Source organism: Pinus tabuliformis, chromosome 3_2 (genome assembly GCF_031772625.1).
Source record: "Pinus tabuliformis cultivar Carrire ecotype Pingquan chromosome 3_2, CPIR1, whole genome shotgun sequence".
In the NCBI taxonomy this organism is placed as follows: Eukaryota; Viridiplantae; Streptophyta; class Pinopsida; order Pinales; family Pinaceae; genus Pinus; species Pinus tabuliformis.
In genome coordinates, this window is record NC_142302.1 from 210,556,405 (window position 1) to 210,575,406 (window position 19,002).

The following is a 19,002-nucleotide window of genomic DNA, read 5'->3' on the forward strand; positions in this document are numbered from 1 at the left end:
CTTATGCATAAGTTTCTCTTAGATGTATTGGATACTTTGACACTGCTTTAGAAAAGGCTTTGATATGAAAAAAAATGGGCTTCCTCTCCACTTGAAAAGAGGCTTCCAAATTGTTCGAAACATGAAATGGTGACACAATACAAGAGAAATTTAGCACTGAATTTCCCCAATACTGACCTGCATCCCTTTAACTTATAACTTCCAAACATGGACTGAATTGATTCATTCTAACATTAGGAAGAGGAGATTTAGGCATCAACTGTACTTCATGTTATATTCCCTACTTATGAGTAAGATGTTTGGTTTCTTTAAATAGAACTCGAAAAGTTTCTACTACTTTCATCAAACTATCTTTAAGCTGAGACTCATAACCTAAATAAACATCATGTTGATTCTTATGTTGTTTCTTTACACACATGATTACAAATCTCTTATTTGAACTTATTAATCGCTTCATCTGATTAGCAACAACTAAATTCAAGTGATTTTTACTTTTATGTGCCCTGACAATAAATTCAACCCCATCTTTCTTAAGGTGATATTTATGCCTTCCTGTAAAATACTGCATCACGATCATAAAGATAAGGACTTCATAAGACAACTCCACATATGTCTACTGGAACCACATCTAATTCCACTTCATCAATGTAATTAGCTGTAATGGCAAATCTTAATCGACATTGTCTTGTGACTTTTATCTGAGTTGATTTATTTAGCCATCCTAATGGGTAAGGTCTTGGATGATTCCGTGTCTCCAAACCCAAGTTCTTAACAAAATATTCAGATATTAAATTTGCCTATGACCCACGATCAAACAATGTATCTATCTTTGTGTTCTTAGAAGTTATCCTTATCTTAAACAATTCAACTCTTTTATCCTCATTTGAAGGAGTTATGTTTGATGAAGATGCAATAGTATTCGAACTTGAACCAGTGTCAGAAGTTTTACCTGTTGTAACTATGGCAGTTATCCTCCTTTCATCACCTGAATCAGAACCTAGATCTTGCTGGACTGCTACAATTTCCTTCTTTTCATCCTTCTTTTTAATGAAATTTTTGGGCTTAAGTTCGAGATGAAGTTTCCAACACTTTGATTCATCATGACCGATCCTTTGGCAATGAGAACAGGTAGGTCTTTCCTTCTGAGCTATCACTGATTTCTTTCTCTTTGAGTTGTTCTCCCCTTTACTATCATTGGAATCCTTGATTTCAAACTCTTTGGATGATTGCGGTGAAAACTTGAATGGTCTACCACCTGATTCAATATGTATGGCTTGAACACACACTTCATCAAAATCATCAGGATTAAACATCAATAATGTATGCTGCAAATATCAATGTAAATTGTCGGTCTATTTTAATAAAGTTTCACATGTATCTAATGAAATACCAGGCGCCAATGCTTTCTTTCTAAACTCCTAAGTAAACTCATGAGCACTCTACCCTTTAACTTGCCTCAAATGCAGCCAATTAATAACAACTTGCTGCATGTATCCTAAAGGATAGAATTGCTTCCTATGAGCTTTTAAAAGCTTAGACCATGAAGAGATGACTTTACCTTTCCTCTTTGCATCTATCTGAGTTTTACTTTCCCACCAGATTAAATTTGTTCCCCCCATTCTAAGTGTAGCTAACTGAATTTTCGTTTTATCATAAAAAATGTTATGAATACGACAATACACTTCTAACTGCTTAATCCAATTATCTATCTTTTCAGGATTCATTTCGCCATCATAAATAGGTAACTCAAAGTTTACATCAAGTTTCAAAAGAGTTGTTTTCTTAGGTTTCTTTTCCGTTTCAGATTCTGCACTAGAAGAAGAAGATGATGATGATGATGATGGAGATGATGGAGTTGAAGTTGGTTTATCAACCTTGTCTTTACCTTTATCCTTCTTCGATGTCTTTGAAGAAGAAGCTGCATCTCCAGCCTTCTTATCTTCGTAAAGTTCTCCCAACATCTGTTGCATAGTCAAGAATGCTCGTTGAAACTGTTCATCGCTCATCTTAGTTTCAGGGTTTCACCTGCATCAAATCCTGTCATGGTTGGCTTATGAGTGACTCTCCGCTTTCCAATCTCTGGATTAATCTCCTCGAGGGTTCCTTCTCCACGCTGTGACTTTGACCTAGTTAACATTCAATGGCAAATTATACAAACGCAACCTACTCTAATACCAAATTATATGATCTAAAATGATCATATGTTAAACTGAAGTAGAATTGATTATGAAAATAGTGAACTGAATGTTAACTTAAAGTGCATAAATTGTGAGAACTGCTTGAGAAGAAAGACTTTACGACAAATGATAAAAATAAGCAAGATGTAAAACAGAAGTGAAAACAACAAATACACAACGATCCCAAATAACAAGACTAATCACGGAGTTCGTCCCTGAAGGAATACGTCGTTGGGTTTGCTTTCAAGATGGGCGACCATTTTATTAGGATTGAATCCAAGGAGGTCAATTACACAGCAAATTGACCAAACTGAATGTGCACGCAGGCACTTCTATTCACTGTAATAAGAAATCTCTCTGAACCAACTTTCCAACGCCTGTCACGGTTCCCAATTCTCACTCTGGATGCTCCTGTTACACTGAAAACAAAACAAGCTATATCCTCCAAAACCTACACATAAAACTCAAAAACCACTCTCCTTTCTCTTCAATGAGCAAAACTAGTTTTATAACTCGTTAGGTTGAGTTTAGGGATGCATAAGCTGAAAATAGGGTGTTTTTCCCTCGGTCTTGTCATTATTTGACACCTTGGGATAAACTTACATGGTCATCGAATTAGTTTAAATAACTAAAAACCCAGTTTAGACTTTATAATAACTCAACAATTGTTAGTTGTTTGCTAACCGCGCAGAGGAGGAGACAGCACATGTGACAGCTGCCTGCCGGCGGTCTCCACTGACGGTGCGGCTTCCAGACTTCAACCCTGCCATTGCGGTTAACCATAACATTGTTCGCATATCACAGTTAACTCCCGCAGTTATGGTTGATGTCTCCGCACAGTCTACACGTCTGTGAATGCTCGGTGTTCACACATTGCGGTCCCACTACGGTTATGACCAGCGGTTAGGGACCCGCGATTTACTGTAACCTCTTAACTACTCACCATAATTGTTTCCCCCTTGTCCGCTCACATGAATACATCTCTGGCACGACTAACCGCTACGGTTAGGGACCTATGGGTTGGAATTAAAATGTATTTGCAATGTATTTTAGTTACAAGGTTTGAGGGTTAGGCTTTAATGTATTTGTATACATGGATTAGGTTCTTAGGTATAGGTTATGGTTTTAGGTGTTTTAATGCATGGTTTAGGTTAGGGTTTGAATTACATGTTGTTTTAGGGCTAGGTTTTAGTCATTAGGACTTTACATTACTTTGTTCTTAAAACAACCTTTTTTACAATCATTTGTCACAATGTGACATTAAACTCATATGATGAAAACCATGGATCATTTTTGGAAACCCAAACCCTGGCAGAATTGACGATGAAAGCATGTCGACAACTAAATCCTGTGAGACGGACGACAAACCCATGTCAACGACCAAATCCTGGCGGAACTAATGATAATCACATGTCGACAACCAGGTATCAAACCATATCACCATGAAAACCATATACATTACAGGACAACTTGAACCATAAACATCAATGTCGAAGCTAACGACACCGGACTTAAATGCTGACGAAGAAATTGAACCTGTGCAACTGATCTCACAAGATCATCCTGGATCACTTGTCCTTCATCAAATGGTGCTCAATGTTGGTTCCTTTCCTAGCAAACTCCATAACACTCTAGACCTATGGTTGGATGTCAAAAATCCATCTATCAAATTCTCTAGGCCTAACTGAGAGAGGTAGGTCAAGCCTGTAACACTAATGCCAAAGTGTATTGTTATATCATGCACTCTTAGTTGTCAATGCATGTTACCTAACTTCTCTAATTTCAATCGACCCGAACAATCCATAGTCCTCCACAGCGAGAGAAATAGTTCTTGGTATATTTTTGAACTATGTAGCATTGGTGATTGCTAAAGTTGACATCTAGATGGGCACAATGTCTCATAATTTGACTAACTGATAGTAGATTAAGTTCCATATTTGACACATTTTTTCTTTTCTTTTTTTGGTAAGTTCAGCAATGATGAGGCTACATCATGGTCATGTCCAAGAGTAACACCTGAATAGGGCGGGAATTGAACCAATGACTTAACATCTAGGAGTGTCTTAATAGCACACCCGGTCACCATTTATCCAAGACCCCATGGACCATACTTGAAACATGTTACATATTAAGAAAAATAAAATAAAAATTGCACATTACCTTTTCCAACTATTGTCCTTTTCTTCACCATCGAAAATCACAAGATCCTTGGATGTATAAGCAGTATATCCCGTGGACCAATCTTGTCTACTAGTGAAGTATCATGATTCATCTGAATCGATGTACCAAGAACATGATCTAAGTTTATCTATTGGCTACTTGTCCATGAATGTATAGAAGGATGATTCCTCCTCTATATGCTCTACAAAATGAGCCTTTTGTTGAGGCCCTCCCAGTTGAGAAATCTGATTAGGTGATTTCTCTATTAATGATAACTACTTGTGAATGTTTTTTACTTCAATAGATTAGGATATTCTCTTTAGCTATATTATTATAGTGTTCTTCTTCATAAAAAAACTACCAAAGCATAAACAATAAAGAGACAAGAGACATAGAATGCAGGTTATCGACTAGGGCCAAAACCTCTCCCACTTGAGAGGAAAACCCAAACGAATTCTTCTTCTTATAGAGACTTCAATTGGCGAGTACCAAGACCAAGACCCTTGCCCTATTTGCCTGTCCAAGACCAAGTCACAACCCTTCTTTGATGAGATCCTTCTTGAATCAATCGTATTGCTCTTTTTTCCTTCTTTAGTCAATCCAAGTCAAACTGTCTGCACTTCTGAAATTTCAGTCTCTTTCCACAGATCTGTAGTTTGTACTTCTATAGTTTCACACATCTGAGGAGTGAGAACGAAATTGGATATGTCTTCCTTCCTTCTCTATTCTTGAGGACTATTCCAGGTGAATTCGACTAGTAGTGGAGCTAATGAGGAGACCCTTTTGGTGACTTTTTCTTGGATTCATATACTATTGCAGAAACCCTAGTTTTTTCCACAAGTGTGAAGATATTAGCCCAAAAACAATTCCAAACAACTCGATCTTCCTTTCCTTCTTCTCGCCGATTATATGATTTCTTTCCTTGTGAACTCCCCACTTCTTTTCTCACTTCAGACCTTGATCGAAATTCTTGCTTATAAAATGAGGCCGAGTTGCCTATTTATAGTGGTTTCCTATGAAAATAAGCCGACATGAGTTGTATGTGAGCCGACATGTCCTTTGATGTAGATCCTTTACTCCTTCTTGAAGCCGACTTGATGGAGGTGTTTGAGCTTGGCCTTAGAGGGCCTTTTTATTCTTTTAATGACTCATACAAATTTGTAACATGCCCAAGAAGGGTTCTTCATACATGACATTGACTCAATTTGACTTTATGACCAATCTTAAGGGCTCACAATGGGAGCCTTACCTAAAAATAAAATTCCTTGCTCATGAAACCCATGAGACAAGCATTACAATAATAATTTTATTTTTCTTCTTTGCATCAATTACATAAAATCACAATTACACGTCATTATGAAGACCGAACCTAGTTACACTTTTCAACACTCCCTAGATGGATTTTTGATCGTCCAACCTCTTTCCACGGTGTTACTTCCTATGGCCCACTTTGCCCCATAGTTACGTGATGTCATTTTGACTTATGATTGCATATTCATTACTACATTGACCGACCTTCATTACCCATTTGTATTTTCCCTTAACATTCACAACAAAGGCCTGTTTTGAAACCTTTCCCTCACTATTGCTACCAAATTGTTTCTTCCATTAGCCCTACTATAAGAACTTATTACACAACAAGTCAACATTTGTAGAGGTGATATTAAAGGTCTCATTAAACTGTTCATAAGCATGAGGAAATCTTTTCAACATTATTACTGCCATGTCCTTCTCTTCCATCTTCCAACCAATGGCCTCCAATTGTTCTTGATGTCATTGATCTTAAGTGTTCTTGTAATGATGCACTCTTATTCATTGTGATCAAAAACATCTTCTTCAGGAAGACGACTCTACCATTGTTTGAAATCTCTAGCAAATCTTTCAAAATCGAAAATCAATTGATTATAGTCCAAATGATATAAAACCCTTTGGGTTCTTTGATGTGTCATGCTAGAAATTCCTCTATCTTTCTTTGTTAATTGTAATCCCCAAGTCTACACACTCACATAGACTTCATGGCACCTAGAGTATTAAAGTCACAAAAGTGGAAAATGTGTTTTTCAAAAGCCTAATGCTAGGTTGTGATACTAATGATAACACGAGTACATAAAGAAAACTAAGATTGTGTGGATAATGAGAAAGAGAAAGATTCATTATAAAGAGTTACAAGCCAGTTGAATCAATCCAAATTGTGGATGTGGGATAGATTAGGAAACACACTAAAGTGAAATAAACCATATAATAACTAAAAGTCAAAGTGAAATTATTATTGCCTTCATCTAACATCTAATTGACTATTAGAATTTGGCATTTACTTTATTAGGGGTTGTCTTTCAATGGAGTTCCTCTCATATACTTCTTTCGCATTGGGTCCTAGAAATGCATCCAAAGTTGTGTTGAGCTTACAACATTGGCAACTCTACTCAAATTAGCCATCGAGAGGAATGTGAGGAGCCTACATGTCTATGAACGGTCCAAAGTAAAAATGGATTGGCTTAACAAAGAAATTCCCATGCAAAATATATGTTTTCAAGTGGTGACGAATCAAATGATAGCTATGAAAACTATTTTCTCTTTGATTACATTCACTCGTATTTTCATAAGCATAACTCAAATGTTGATTCCTCATTTGAAGGAGTTCATATGGAGGTGGAAATTAATATGTTATTCAAAGACACAAAGCTGTTATTTCATAACATTCTCCCTTCTAATTATGTAACACATGCTTCTCTCTTTTTCTTCTTTGATATTTTGCATGATGATGTTTGAGTTCAAATGGTTGGTAGTTCTCTTTGTTTTTGTCATGTCCCTTTGTGCGTCTTACACTATAAAGGTAACATGCATGAGTATTTGGGTATTGTTGGTTTTGACCTATGGTTTACATTTATAGTCTACAACATTATTTTGTGCCATGACACAAGTATTGAATGCTATATATGAATTGAAGGTTAAAATATGGGCATCTATATGCATGCATTTGCATTTGCCTCTAAAAGTTCTATTGTTTTTTAGTGTGAAATTTAAATCTATAAGACCAATTAACACAATTATATATGCAACAGAGCAATTTGTTGAGGGGGAAAATTTTAAATCTTACTTCTTGTTAAATTTAAAACATAAAAGTTACCCAATAAAGTATTTTACTTTTAGACTAAATTAAACTTAAAAATTGTTTTTTTTTTTGTTTTTTTAGAAGTACTATATAGCTTCTATGTCAGACTGAAATAATGTTTATAAAGCTCTATTGATGGCATCCTCCAGCCCTCTATTCCAACAAGTCTGATCAGAATAAAGAAAAAGAGATCATTGAGACATCTATAATTTTTGTTTTCATAAAAATCTAATGAAAAAAGAAATTGATTGGCAAAAAAAATTAAACTTCAAAAAAAAAATTTTGTCAATCAATAAATACTTTTATTATTCAATATTCTTAAGTTCCATTTTAAAAAAAATCAATATTTAAAATTTATATTATTAATCAAATTTATTTACATTATCAATTTATATGTTTTAATTTATGTACTATAAAATTATTTTTTAACCTAATCAACCTTATTCAAAATATTATATTTAATAAAATTATAAAACTTATATGATAAATATTTTTAAATCAAATATCACATATAATCAACCTTATTCAAAATATTATATTTAATAAAATTATAAAACTTATATGATAAATAATTTTAAATCAAATATCACATATAATAAGCATCATTCAAACTTATATGATAAATATTTTTAAATCAAATATCACATACAATAAGCATCATTCATCATTCAAACTTATATGATAAATATTTTTAAATAAATACCACATAATCATTCAATTTTCTTACCCTAGAAATTCATTTAAATAAACAAATACATATAAAGCATAACTTCTAGTTGTTTAATTGAAATCCCTTTTAAAATTGGAGGGAATTGCAATAATTTTGCAATGTTGGTTGATCTATTCATTTAAATAAACAAATACATATAAAGCATAACGTTTACCTGTTTAATTGAAATCTATTTTAAAATTGGAGGGAAGTGCAATAGCTTTTGCAATGATGGTTGATCTTTTGATTGAATATTTTATTTATTTCACTTACCTTTCACATTTTCATGATATTATAATACTATATAAAATTAAAATTAATAAATATTAAATATCATATTTAAAATTACGATTTATCAATATAAAACAGGTGTTTATCATAAAATATAATGAATGAATATAAAAATTAGTAATGAGCGAATATAATATTTTCTAAAAATAATGAAAAAAAAAATTATCAATTCAAAAAGATTATTAAAAATAAACATTTTTCACATTGTGATAATTATTGAATATTTGAAAAGATTATTAAAAATAAATATTTTTTACATTGTAATAATTATTGAATATTCCAGGCAAATAAATTATATGTATATAGACATACATATAATTTATAAAACTGAATCATTCATCTAATCAAATCCATGGTCCTAACTCTTTAATTGCAAATTCTAGTTACTCAACCCATCTGCTTTAAATGCAAATTCGAGTGGCTGTTTAAGATGTATTATAAAATTGAATCATTCATCTAATCAAATCCATGATCCTATCTCTTTAATTGCAAATTCTAATTGCTCAGCCCAACTTCTTTAAATTAAATGCAAATTCGAGCTGCTGTTTAAGATGTATTATTGAATGCCCAAAGAAGTTGGATCAATGATGGAAAGCAATGAATTTTTCAATAATGGGCAAGGTTCAATTTACGTGAAAACCTAGCTCTGAAGATTGAAAAAACCTTTTCATGGAAGTGTGACATTTTTAAACTTTTCATGATTACATGCCCCTAAATTTTCTCAAATCCTTACATTCATATCTAGAAAAATATGGATCATGGGCTCAGGTTCACATACCCCTAAACTGTAACTAAATATTTAGGTTCATATTATGATCATCAGTAAACAAATATAAGTCGTGGATATGTGAAAATCATTCAATATTGTCATGTACAATGTTTTGGTTAAAACTATGGCCTCCATCAAACTACTTAACATCACATCTCCACCAAAGGAAAGCATAAATCTAGGGATATAGTTTGAAGTGAGCGGACTTCATTTTCTCTTTCAAATGAATAGGAAGGTAAACAATAACAAAGATGTTAGATAGGCCTTTAAGCTATCTGCTTAGTTATTGTAATATAATATAAATAAATTCCATCCATATTTATATTGAATGTTAGGAAATGATACATTAGTATCATCGTTCACCTTTGTGTTAAATTATTACATACTCTCAGATAAGTGAGTTATTCATTAGATGTCTTCTTATTGCTAAAGGATCAAGCTTATAAGAGTCATAAATAGAGGTGAATAAAAGCTTATGCATCAAAAAAAACCATACAATACATAAATCATTTAATATATGACACTCCGGTCTTCATAGCTAATAATGGATCTATGATACTCCTCCATGCCTTGTAATCTTTTGTTTCGCCAGTATTGAGCAATGGGATTCCATTTACAAAGAAGTAAGGTGTACCTGTCACTGCTCTTGAACAACCATACTACAACCAAATGAAGAAGATTCAAGTAAATCAAATCTTTGTATGATGACATTAAAGCTTGCCCTGTAAATGTAATTCTAAATAAGTATTTTTACCTTAAATGAGATCCTTGTTGCCATGTCTGTTGCTGTGTCTTGAAAGGCTGATTCAAACATGGTCAATGAAGAATTCCCCGTTGTCTCTAATGCAAAATGAATAATTTGGTCGATGATAGAAGCGGGAGAAACTTGAAGGGTTGCCTTATTATAAAACCTTGCCTGTGTATAGTCACCAATATAATATAATGTAAGTACAAAAGAAAGGTACAAAACCATCAAAAGGAAACAAACAAACATAAAGAATACTAAGAGAAAATACAAAATGAATAATTTGGTCGATGATAGAAGCAGGAGAAACTTGAAGGGTTGCCTTATTATAAAACCTTGCCTGTGTATAGTCACCAATATAATGTAAGTACAAAAGAAAGGTACAAAACCATCAAAAGGAAACAAACGAACATAAAGAATACTCTACTAAGAGAAAATGCACTAATGAAAAGGGAGAACAAATGAATTGCCAAAAAAAAAAAAATTGGAAACTGAAATGACACAGCATATTCAAAGTTAATCAAAGGACAAACTCCACCCCATTTCAGGTGAAAAGCTACTTAGAATTTATACCAAGGATGCATATCTAGTATTTATGCTTGAAATACATAAGAACTAAGAAGTTTTGGAAACTGAAATGACATAGCATATTCAAAGTTAATCAATGGACAAACTCCACCCCCTTTCAAGTGAAAAGCTACCTAGAATTTATACAAAGGATCCATATATGGTATTTATACTTGAAATTTATACTAGGGATCTATCTCTATGGCTTTTGGTTTATTTGAAACTAAACCAAAACCTTAGATGAATGGATCCAGTAAAAGAAAAATGACCAAAAAGTTTGAGTTGGTCAACTTATCAATTGATTCCATTTTAAATTACTTGATAACTAGGTTCATTCAATTCCAAACATAAGACTTTAAATGGTCGTTGCTTCGCAAATTTATGATTAAAATAAACATGATTATCACAATCAACTGTATACAGATAAAAATCACTATTATGTTGTTTAAATTCACATGGTTACAAGCTCCACTTTCCAAGTCTTCCAAAACGATTTTTGGCTTCTCAGAAGATGGATGTCCCATGGTTGTCAGTATTAATTGATAATACAAAAGGAAAAAGCAATTTCCACTAGTGTACTCCCAATTAATTCAGGGTAACATTCTTTATTATTTCAATAAATTTACTTTAATTGCTAATTAGAAATAACCTTAAAAGAAGGAACAAATTGAATTATCAAAAGGTGTTGATTATCTCATGGGTTTTAGTTCATTTGAAAATAACCCAAATTGATTGGGTTAGGGAGGAATAATAGAAAAAAACTGAGTAACCAAAAAGATTGTGTTTGTCGACTTATCAATTGACGCTATTTTAAAGTACTTGATAACTAGGTTCATTCAATTCCAAACATAGACTCTAAATGGTCGTTGCTTCACAAGTTTAATAAAATAAATGTGATTATCAGAATCAAGTCTTTACGGATAAGAAGCATTATTATGTAATCTAAATGCACCACTAAGCTTTCTAAGAGAACAAGTCACCACTTTCTAAGTCTTCCAAAAGGATTTTTGGCTTCTAAGAAGATGGAAGTCCCATGGTTGTCAGCATTAATTGTATAATACAAAAGGCAAAAGCCTGACCATAAAATTTGGATTTCAAAATTTCCTCTGGTGTACTCCCAATTAATTTAGTGTAACGTTTTTTATTATTTTAATAAATTTACTTTAATTGTTACTTATATTTAATAACCTTAAATGAAGCAACAAATTGAATTATCAAATGGTGTGGATTAACTATTACTACAAGAACAATGAACAAGAAGCTAAAGTCAAAATTGAGTGGTCATTAAATGTTCTCTTATTATTGTATATACCATTGTTTTAAAATTCGGCCGAATCGAATCCGAAACGGCCGAGTTGATCCGAGTCATTGAAGAATTTTATGACTCGGCAGAAAAACCAGTTCGGGAGGCCGAGCCATGACTGACTCGGCCGAGTTATTGCATGACTCGGCCGAGTCAATCATGACTCGGTCAACCCGGCCGTTTCCACATCTACTCGGCCGAGTCATTAAATCTAGCCAGTCCCCACAAAAAACAGCGATTTTTCTAATTTTTTTTGAACTTTTTAACATTTAGCTGATTGTTGGGGACTCCAAGGTGTTTTCTAAATTGGTTAAGTGCTATTTGGGGTCCATTCACCTCTCCTAGTATTGATATGCTACTCAAATTTCATGGTAATGTTAAATTCTTAAAGTAAAAGTGACATTCTCCTTAATCTTCATTTTCATCCTTTTACTTAAATTTTTAACATTACCATGAAATGACTCAGGATGTTTGAGAGTGGTTCCGGCCTCATTGGATTTCATATGGAGAAAGTAGAATTTTAGATTTCATTCAAAATTCAGCAGACTTATCAGATTTTCAGGATTTCAGGATTGGAGGATTGCAATGTTTCCATTGAATTTTGTCCTGTATTAGGGTATGGAACTCGTATTTAACCAAGAGCACCAATCCCTCTTTGTACCTTGATGTTAGTGACATTAGTTGTCGAACTTCTCCAGGATTCGCTCCCAAACCAGGAGCTTCTGAAAATGTCGCTCCAGCTCCCGTTTTCGCTCTTGCTCCCCACTTTCGCTCCCGCTCCCAAGTAACACTGAGCCAGATGATGTTGGCAACTCTAGCAGTAGCCAGTAGTACTGGTCACAGAGTTTTGTTGTAGAGGCCATTTATAGCCTCCTTGGTTATTTGTTTTTGTTTTGATCTCTATATCATCATCGTGTATCTATTGGACAATGCACTGGGTGCCATTTTGATATAATGGATATATTCATGAGCCTACTTTGATAATATGTTGTCTTCTATCTATATTCTAATGCTGTGTGTTTGGAAACATGAATGAAGATATTTAAAATTATGTGTTTTTATAAAAAATAAATATTTAATGTATTTTTTACAACGACCGAGTCATTGAAATCGAGCCGGCCGAGTCGATACCGAGTCGGAGTCGGAGTCGGAGTCGACCCTCGACCGAGTCGGAGTCGGAGTCGGAGTCGACCCTCGACCGAGTCGGAGTCGGAGTCGGAGTCGGAGTCGAAGTTTTAAAACATTGGTATATACAACGTTAATTAATAAAAATAAGCAGAAGTGCTATACAAAATTCATATCAAAATGCTGGGTGCTCATCATAACATTAATGCTAATTTCTGTAATGTAAATTGAGAGGTGATGGCATAAAATTCATGTGGATTAGAGTAAAGAAAATTGAGAAAATAGAGGAGATGTGATGGTACATTACTTCACCTTTTTAAATTTAGCTCAAAATATAGGAAGATGGAGCATGTTGCGACATTGTAGATGATTTCTTTGATTCCTTTCCCCTATTGATTAATTGAACGAATTTTTCATTAAACAAAGACGTTGAGTGCATTAGCATGGCTTAAATAGATATATTAATATACGCTAACGGGCTCTACTACAGAGCCACCCTATAAGTCGGTATTTTTACAAATAATTATAAAAAGAAACGCAGTATTGTATACGGTCATTTAAACTCTCTTGTTGCTCCTTTAAGTAGCAAAGTTTCTGTCACTTCTTACAAGCTAGTCAACAATCAATATGCGGGAGAGGTTATTACAAAATGGTGAATGGGTAAATATTCACATTGTCATTAATCTGCTTTTCATGGATAAGGTTAAAAGGGAAATGATGGGAGTGGAGGTTGTACCTCATTTGTACAAGACTGAGAATTATAAATTCAACAAAGACTTCGAACAGCCAAAATATTTAAAGGTTCAAAGAGGGGAACTGCCAAAATAAAAACTGTAAGTCGACTACATTTGGCTTGTTCGAATCATACAGGACTTGAAATTTCATGTCGAAAATTTGTAATAAGATTCTTTTGAATTGATCATGGGACTTTAATTACTAGTTAAAAAACACAAACACAAGAGAGAACACTCAATTATGAAAGAATCTTGACTTGGGACCTAGCACGTGTCAGATTATCTCATAATTGGTTATAGAGACTCTAGAATGTTTTTCATATTGAATAATTAGGAGCTCTTAACAATTTTGAAAAAATTGGTGAAAATTCGGCCATTTTTTAAAAAATCTCAATTTTTTCGGCAAAACCATCAATCACCCCTTAAAAATAAAATCATATTTTTTTAAGAAATTGTGATTTTTTCTGATTTATCGTTGTCCGACGGAAAAATTTGTCAGGCCAGCATGAAGGGCGGATTAAAGAACCCATCTTTTCTTTTTCCTCACTCATTTCTCTCTAAGCTGTTGGACAAGGGAGGAGAAGGGTTTGTAGGCGTCGTTGTTGATTGTGGAGGAATCTAAGCAGCTATCACCAATCCACCAGCAATTTTTTTAGCAAGGGGCGAGCTTCATTTGCAAAACTGCGATGAAGCTTCCATTGACAAGTATGTATCTAAACCCCATTATCTGCAAAACTGTGATGAAGCTTCCATTGACAAGTATGCATCTAAACCCCATTATCTTAATGGTTTTTTCTTTTCATAGATTTATATTTGCTTGCTTCAAGTCTGTATCTAAACCCCACTATCTTAATGAATTTTTTTCATATATTTTTGTTTGCTTGCCTACATTTTGCCATGATTTCATGCCCATAAAACAATGTAAAGGTTTTTAATTTTTTTTTTTAATAAATGGGACAACCAGCATGAATCAATTTGTTTTCAACCCTCCTGTTCTCATTTTTAGTTGCTAATGATCTAATCTATTTTTTTTAAATCGTTAATAATTGATTTATTAAATCAACAAGCTGTTATTTATTTTTTCTAATGGGCTTTAATGTCATTTTCTTGTGTTTGTTGTGCATTAGGTTTGAATTTTGAAGTTGTCCGCTTCCATTACAATTATACCGAAGGCTTTCGACCAATGTCGCACGAAGCGCCCCCCCCCCCCCCCCGGTTCCAAACCTGGAAGTGCGTCCCGTGCAGAAGCGTCTAGGAAGCTTCGGCGGAAGCACGCTTCCACCTAATTTTGCCGCTTCCTGGAATTTTCCGAAGCGTGACTCGGAAGCGCGCTTCCTTCGTACGACGCTTCGGAGGGCGAAGCGTACGCTTCCCATACGCTTGCGTACGATTCCAGAAAAGCGTTTAGAAAATCGGTTTTTTTTTCAATTTTTTTTAGTTTTAGGTGAGTTTGCTTGTTGGGGGTGGGTCCACCTTGGGTTAGGGTGAGGAATGACGGCAAAAAAAAATATAAATATAACAGATGCTCCCTCATGGTAATGTTAAATTCTTAAAGTAAAAGTGACATTCTCTTTTATTTTTCATTTTCATCCTTTTACTTAAATTTTTAACATTACCATGAAATGACTCAGGATGTTTGAGAGTGGTTCCAGCCTCATTGGACTTCATATGGAGAAAATAGAATTTCATATCCTATTCAAAATTCAGCAGACTTAACAGTTTTCAGGAATTCAGGATCAATGGGATTGTGGCATTTCATTAGATTATATCAAGTATGAAGGTATGCGATTAGCATTTAATCAAGAGCACCAAGCCCTATATGTACCCTAGTGTTGGTGCTGTTAATTGTTGAACTCCTTTGTCATGCAACATGCCCTTAGCAAAAAATTACCTTTCAATCAAGTCAAAACCATCGATCAAGCATGTTAAGCTTTTTCTACCATATTTTAAGTCTTGAATTAGGAAGTTTGATCAAAATTGGGCAATGTTGACTAATATCCCTAGACAATCGAGGTAGAGGCAAATGCTAGACAAGAGGAGAAGAATCTAGATTCTAGATGGTTGATGCTCGAATAATTAATCATTAATGTACAATGGATGTTATATCTATCTTGATTTATGCAAAAATATGCATGTTTTCATGTCTTCTACAACTAATTTGGTATTTGGGATGTTTGTTTTGAGTATAAATGCAAAAAAAATATAAATATATATATATATATAGCAGATGCTTCGCTTCCTAGATTTTTGGAAAATGACGCTTCGGCGTCCCCGCTTCGTCCCCGCTTGTGCAACATTGCTTTCAACCCATTTTGGCAGTATGGGGAATCTGTAGGTGACAACCGGCAAAAACTACATTGCAAATTATGTGCCCAGTACATGACAAGAGGGGTTTTTATGTTGAAATTCCATTTAGCTAAAATCCCTGACAAAGAAGTTGTGATTTGTAGAGAATCTAGCCCAGAGATTATGAGAGTTTTGCATGATGCAATTAATGCAAATGAAATAATAAAAAAAAAAAAAGCAAAGCCAACTGTAAAGAAGGCCAAACAAGCAGCTACAACTTCAAGGCTATCTACCACTGAGGGTAGTGGGAGGGGCTCCACACATGCCGAGAGGTCCTCATCATTTTTCATTCCACGAATAGGAGCTGGAGTACAACCTTCCATCAAATCAGTGATATAAAAAAAAAACAAGAAGCAAGAAGCATAGAGAGTTATGGGGAGGTGTCTTTCTAGAGTGAGATACCTCTAAACATACAAAAAAAAAGAAAAAAATCCATTTGGCAGTTGATATGTGATGCCAATGTTGTTGTTAAACCAGGGTATAAAATTGCTACAATGATGAGTTACATGGGCCAATTCTTCAAGCAAAAAAGGACATCAAATCTACATTGGCAGAGTTGAAGCAGTCATGGGAGGTCACTAAATGCACAGTCATGTTGATGGTTGGATAGATAGGCAGGGTAGGACCCTTCTAAATTTCTTGGTACATTGTCCGAGGGGTACAATGTTTATTAAATCAGTGGATGCATTTGCACATGTAAAAGATGTAGTGTTGCCATGTGAGTTGCTAGATGGATTCCTCCAGGAGATTGGTTTACCCAATGTGGTGCAAATCATAATCGATAATGCATCTAATTATGTGGTTGTTGATAGGATGCTTATGGACAGGAATCATTCAGTGTTTTGGACTCCATGCGATGCGCATTGTATTGATTTGATACTTGAGGATATGGCGAAACTTTCCTTCATCAAAGAGGTGATTGATTAGGCTAGGAGCATCCCCAAGTCCATATATAACCATGTTTTTGTGCTTAACCTCATGAGAAAATGCACTAGAAACAAGGAATTGCGACAACCTGCAATCACACGCTTTGCAACCAACTTCCTTACTCCTCAGTGTTTGATTCAATGTCAGTTTGAATTGAAGCAAATGTTTGTTTATGATGAGACGCATGCATATACATATAGCAAGAGAGATGATGGCAGATCCATTTTTAAATTGGTGTACACTGACCACTTCTAGGAAGGAGTGGAAGAAGTGTGCTCGGTTAGTGGACCTTTAGTAAAAGTTTTGGGATTGGTTGATGGTGACAAGCTTGCAATGGGCTATCTAAATGAGGTCATGGATAGGGTGAAAGAAACTATCAAATCTTATTATGTGTGTAATATCCCCATTTTCAGTTTCCTCTATAGTATAGCCAGGATGAATTTTCATGGTACATGATGGCCAGGTCACAAGAGCAGGATTACATCATCATGGGTCCCGAAGGGGTTTTGGGGGATTTCATGGGATTTGATGGCATTCACTTGGAGTATTTTATCATCCACAAAACTTGCCTTTTGTTCTGTTGTATTTCGACAATTTCCGTAAAACAGGTTATTATTGAACTTGACTTAATTCATTACACTTGAGGTGGCATTTTGTGAGGAATATTTGATGGAACACCCTAGTGTAATAGCTCGATGGAATCAAAACGGGAATATCTACAGAATGGGATGATGAGGAGAGACTTTCAGTGGCTAGATAAAGCATGGTGAAGCAATTTACCATTTTCCCAGATTCAAAGTGACTTTAATTAGTCACTTAATTAAATAAGAGGGGAAAATGATTTGAATGAAGAAGGCCAAAAGTGACTTAAGTGAAATCAAATAAAATTAAAAGTCACTTAGATGGAGTCAAAGGAGAGCTTCTAGAATAATATTAAAATAATGAAAATAAGATACTTCTAGAAGATTAGAGATTTGTCTATTGAGTCTTTAAAAGGAGGAGATCATTTGGCAATATCTTGGTTTTGAGTAATTTCCTTTGATGTTGATTGGGGAATTTAGTTCTCTGTCATAGTAGCCCCAAGACGAAAACCCTCGGGTGATTTAGTGAGAGTGGGTGAAAACCCATCACTCCCCTTGGTGAATCCACTCAGAATTCACAAGTGTAATCATCAAATCAGAGTATTTTGGAGGCCAATTGTGGCATTGTAGATCTTTTCTAGGTCATCACCTTAGCCATTTCCAATTTCTTGTATCAACATATTTTATATTAATAAAATAAGGATGAGTTTCGTTGCATGTGCATCTTGTCAATTTTCAGCTGCAGTTTATATTTCCCAATTTTGCTGATTAATTTGATGGTTTAATTTGTGAAATTTGTTTATTGAATTAACGACAAATTTCTGAAACAATATTCTGCTAAATTTGTATTCGGGATATTACAATGGTATCAGAGTTGGTTTTCCTACCATCCTGAGGGTTTTGAAGATCAATTCCATTGGGCCACAAATCTCTGGGTCTTCCATAACTATCATTGGAGGTGTGTTTTGGAGTAAAATTTTGCAAGCGCAGAACCCTTATCCTAAGGGTTAATTTTCTGAGAATAATTTATCATTATGCAAGGTTGAAATTATTGATGCACAAGGGTCAATCTTAAAGGGTTTTTCTTTTATAACTTGTTGGACCAAAATTATCATTTGCAGGTGTTGGAGTGTTGGGATCGATTGCACTATTTATCAAAATGGGTCAAGACTGTTGGAAATAATACTGAGAAGGGGGGTGAATGAGTATTAGCAAGTCAATAATATTTCATTTCCATATTCTAATTCATATACGCTGCTTTATTTAATGAAACTTGCGTGTATATGCAACTGTATATAAGGCAACTAGCGTATAACCTGTAAACTTATAATTTAGTTAATTCTTCATATGTTGATCTTAAATCTGAGCATCAAAACCATATAAACAGTAACCAGGAGCAGTAAAAACAGAACAGACAGTCACACACATGAACACAAGATATAAGGTGGAAACCCAA

At 34.4% G+C, this 19,002-nt stretch overlaps 1 protein-coding gene across 1 annotated transcript in view; it reads right to left on the reverse strand.

Moving 5' to 3' along the window:
* Positions 1 to 9,517: 9,517 nt before the first annotated feature.
* LOC149180489 (uncharacterized) overlaps positions 9,518 to 19,002 on the reverse strand; it is a 158,491-nt gene continuing 149,006 nt past the window's right edge. Inside the window, exons 3-4 of the mRNA XM_089416140.1 lie at positions 9,973 to 10,134; positions 9,518 to 9,877 (exon numbers count right to left, since the gene is read on the reverse strand). Coding sequence (XP_089272266.1) covers positions 9,725 to 9,877; positions 9,973 to 10,134 — 315 coding nt within the window. The 3' untranslated portion in view covers positions 9,518 to 9,724. The remainder of the gene's footprint in view (positions 9,878 to 9,972; positions 10,135 to 19,002) is intronic.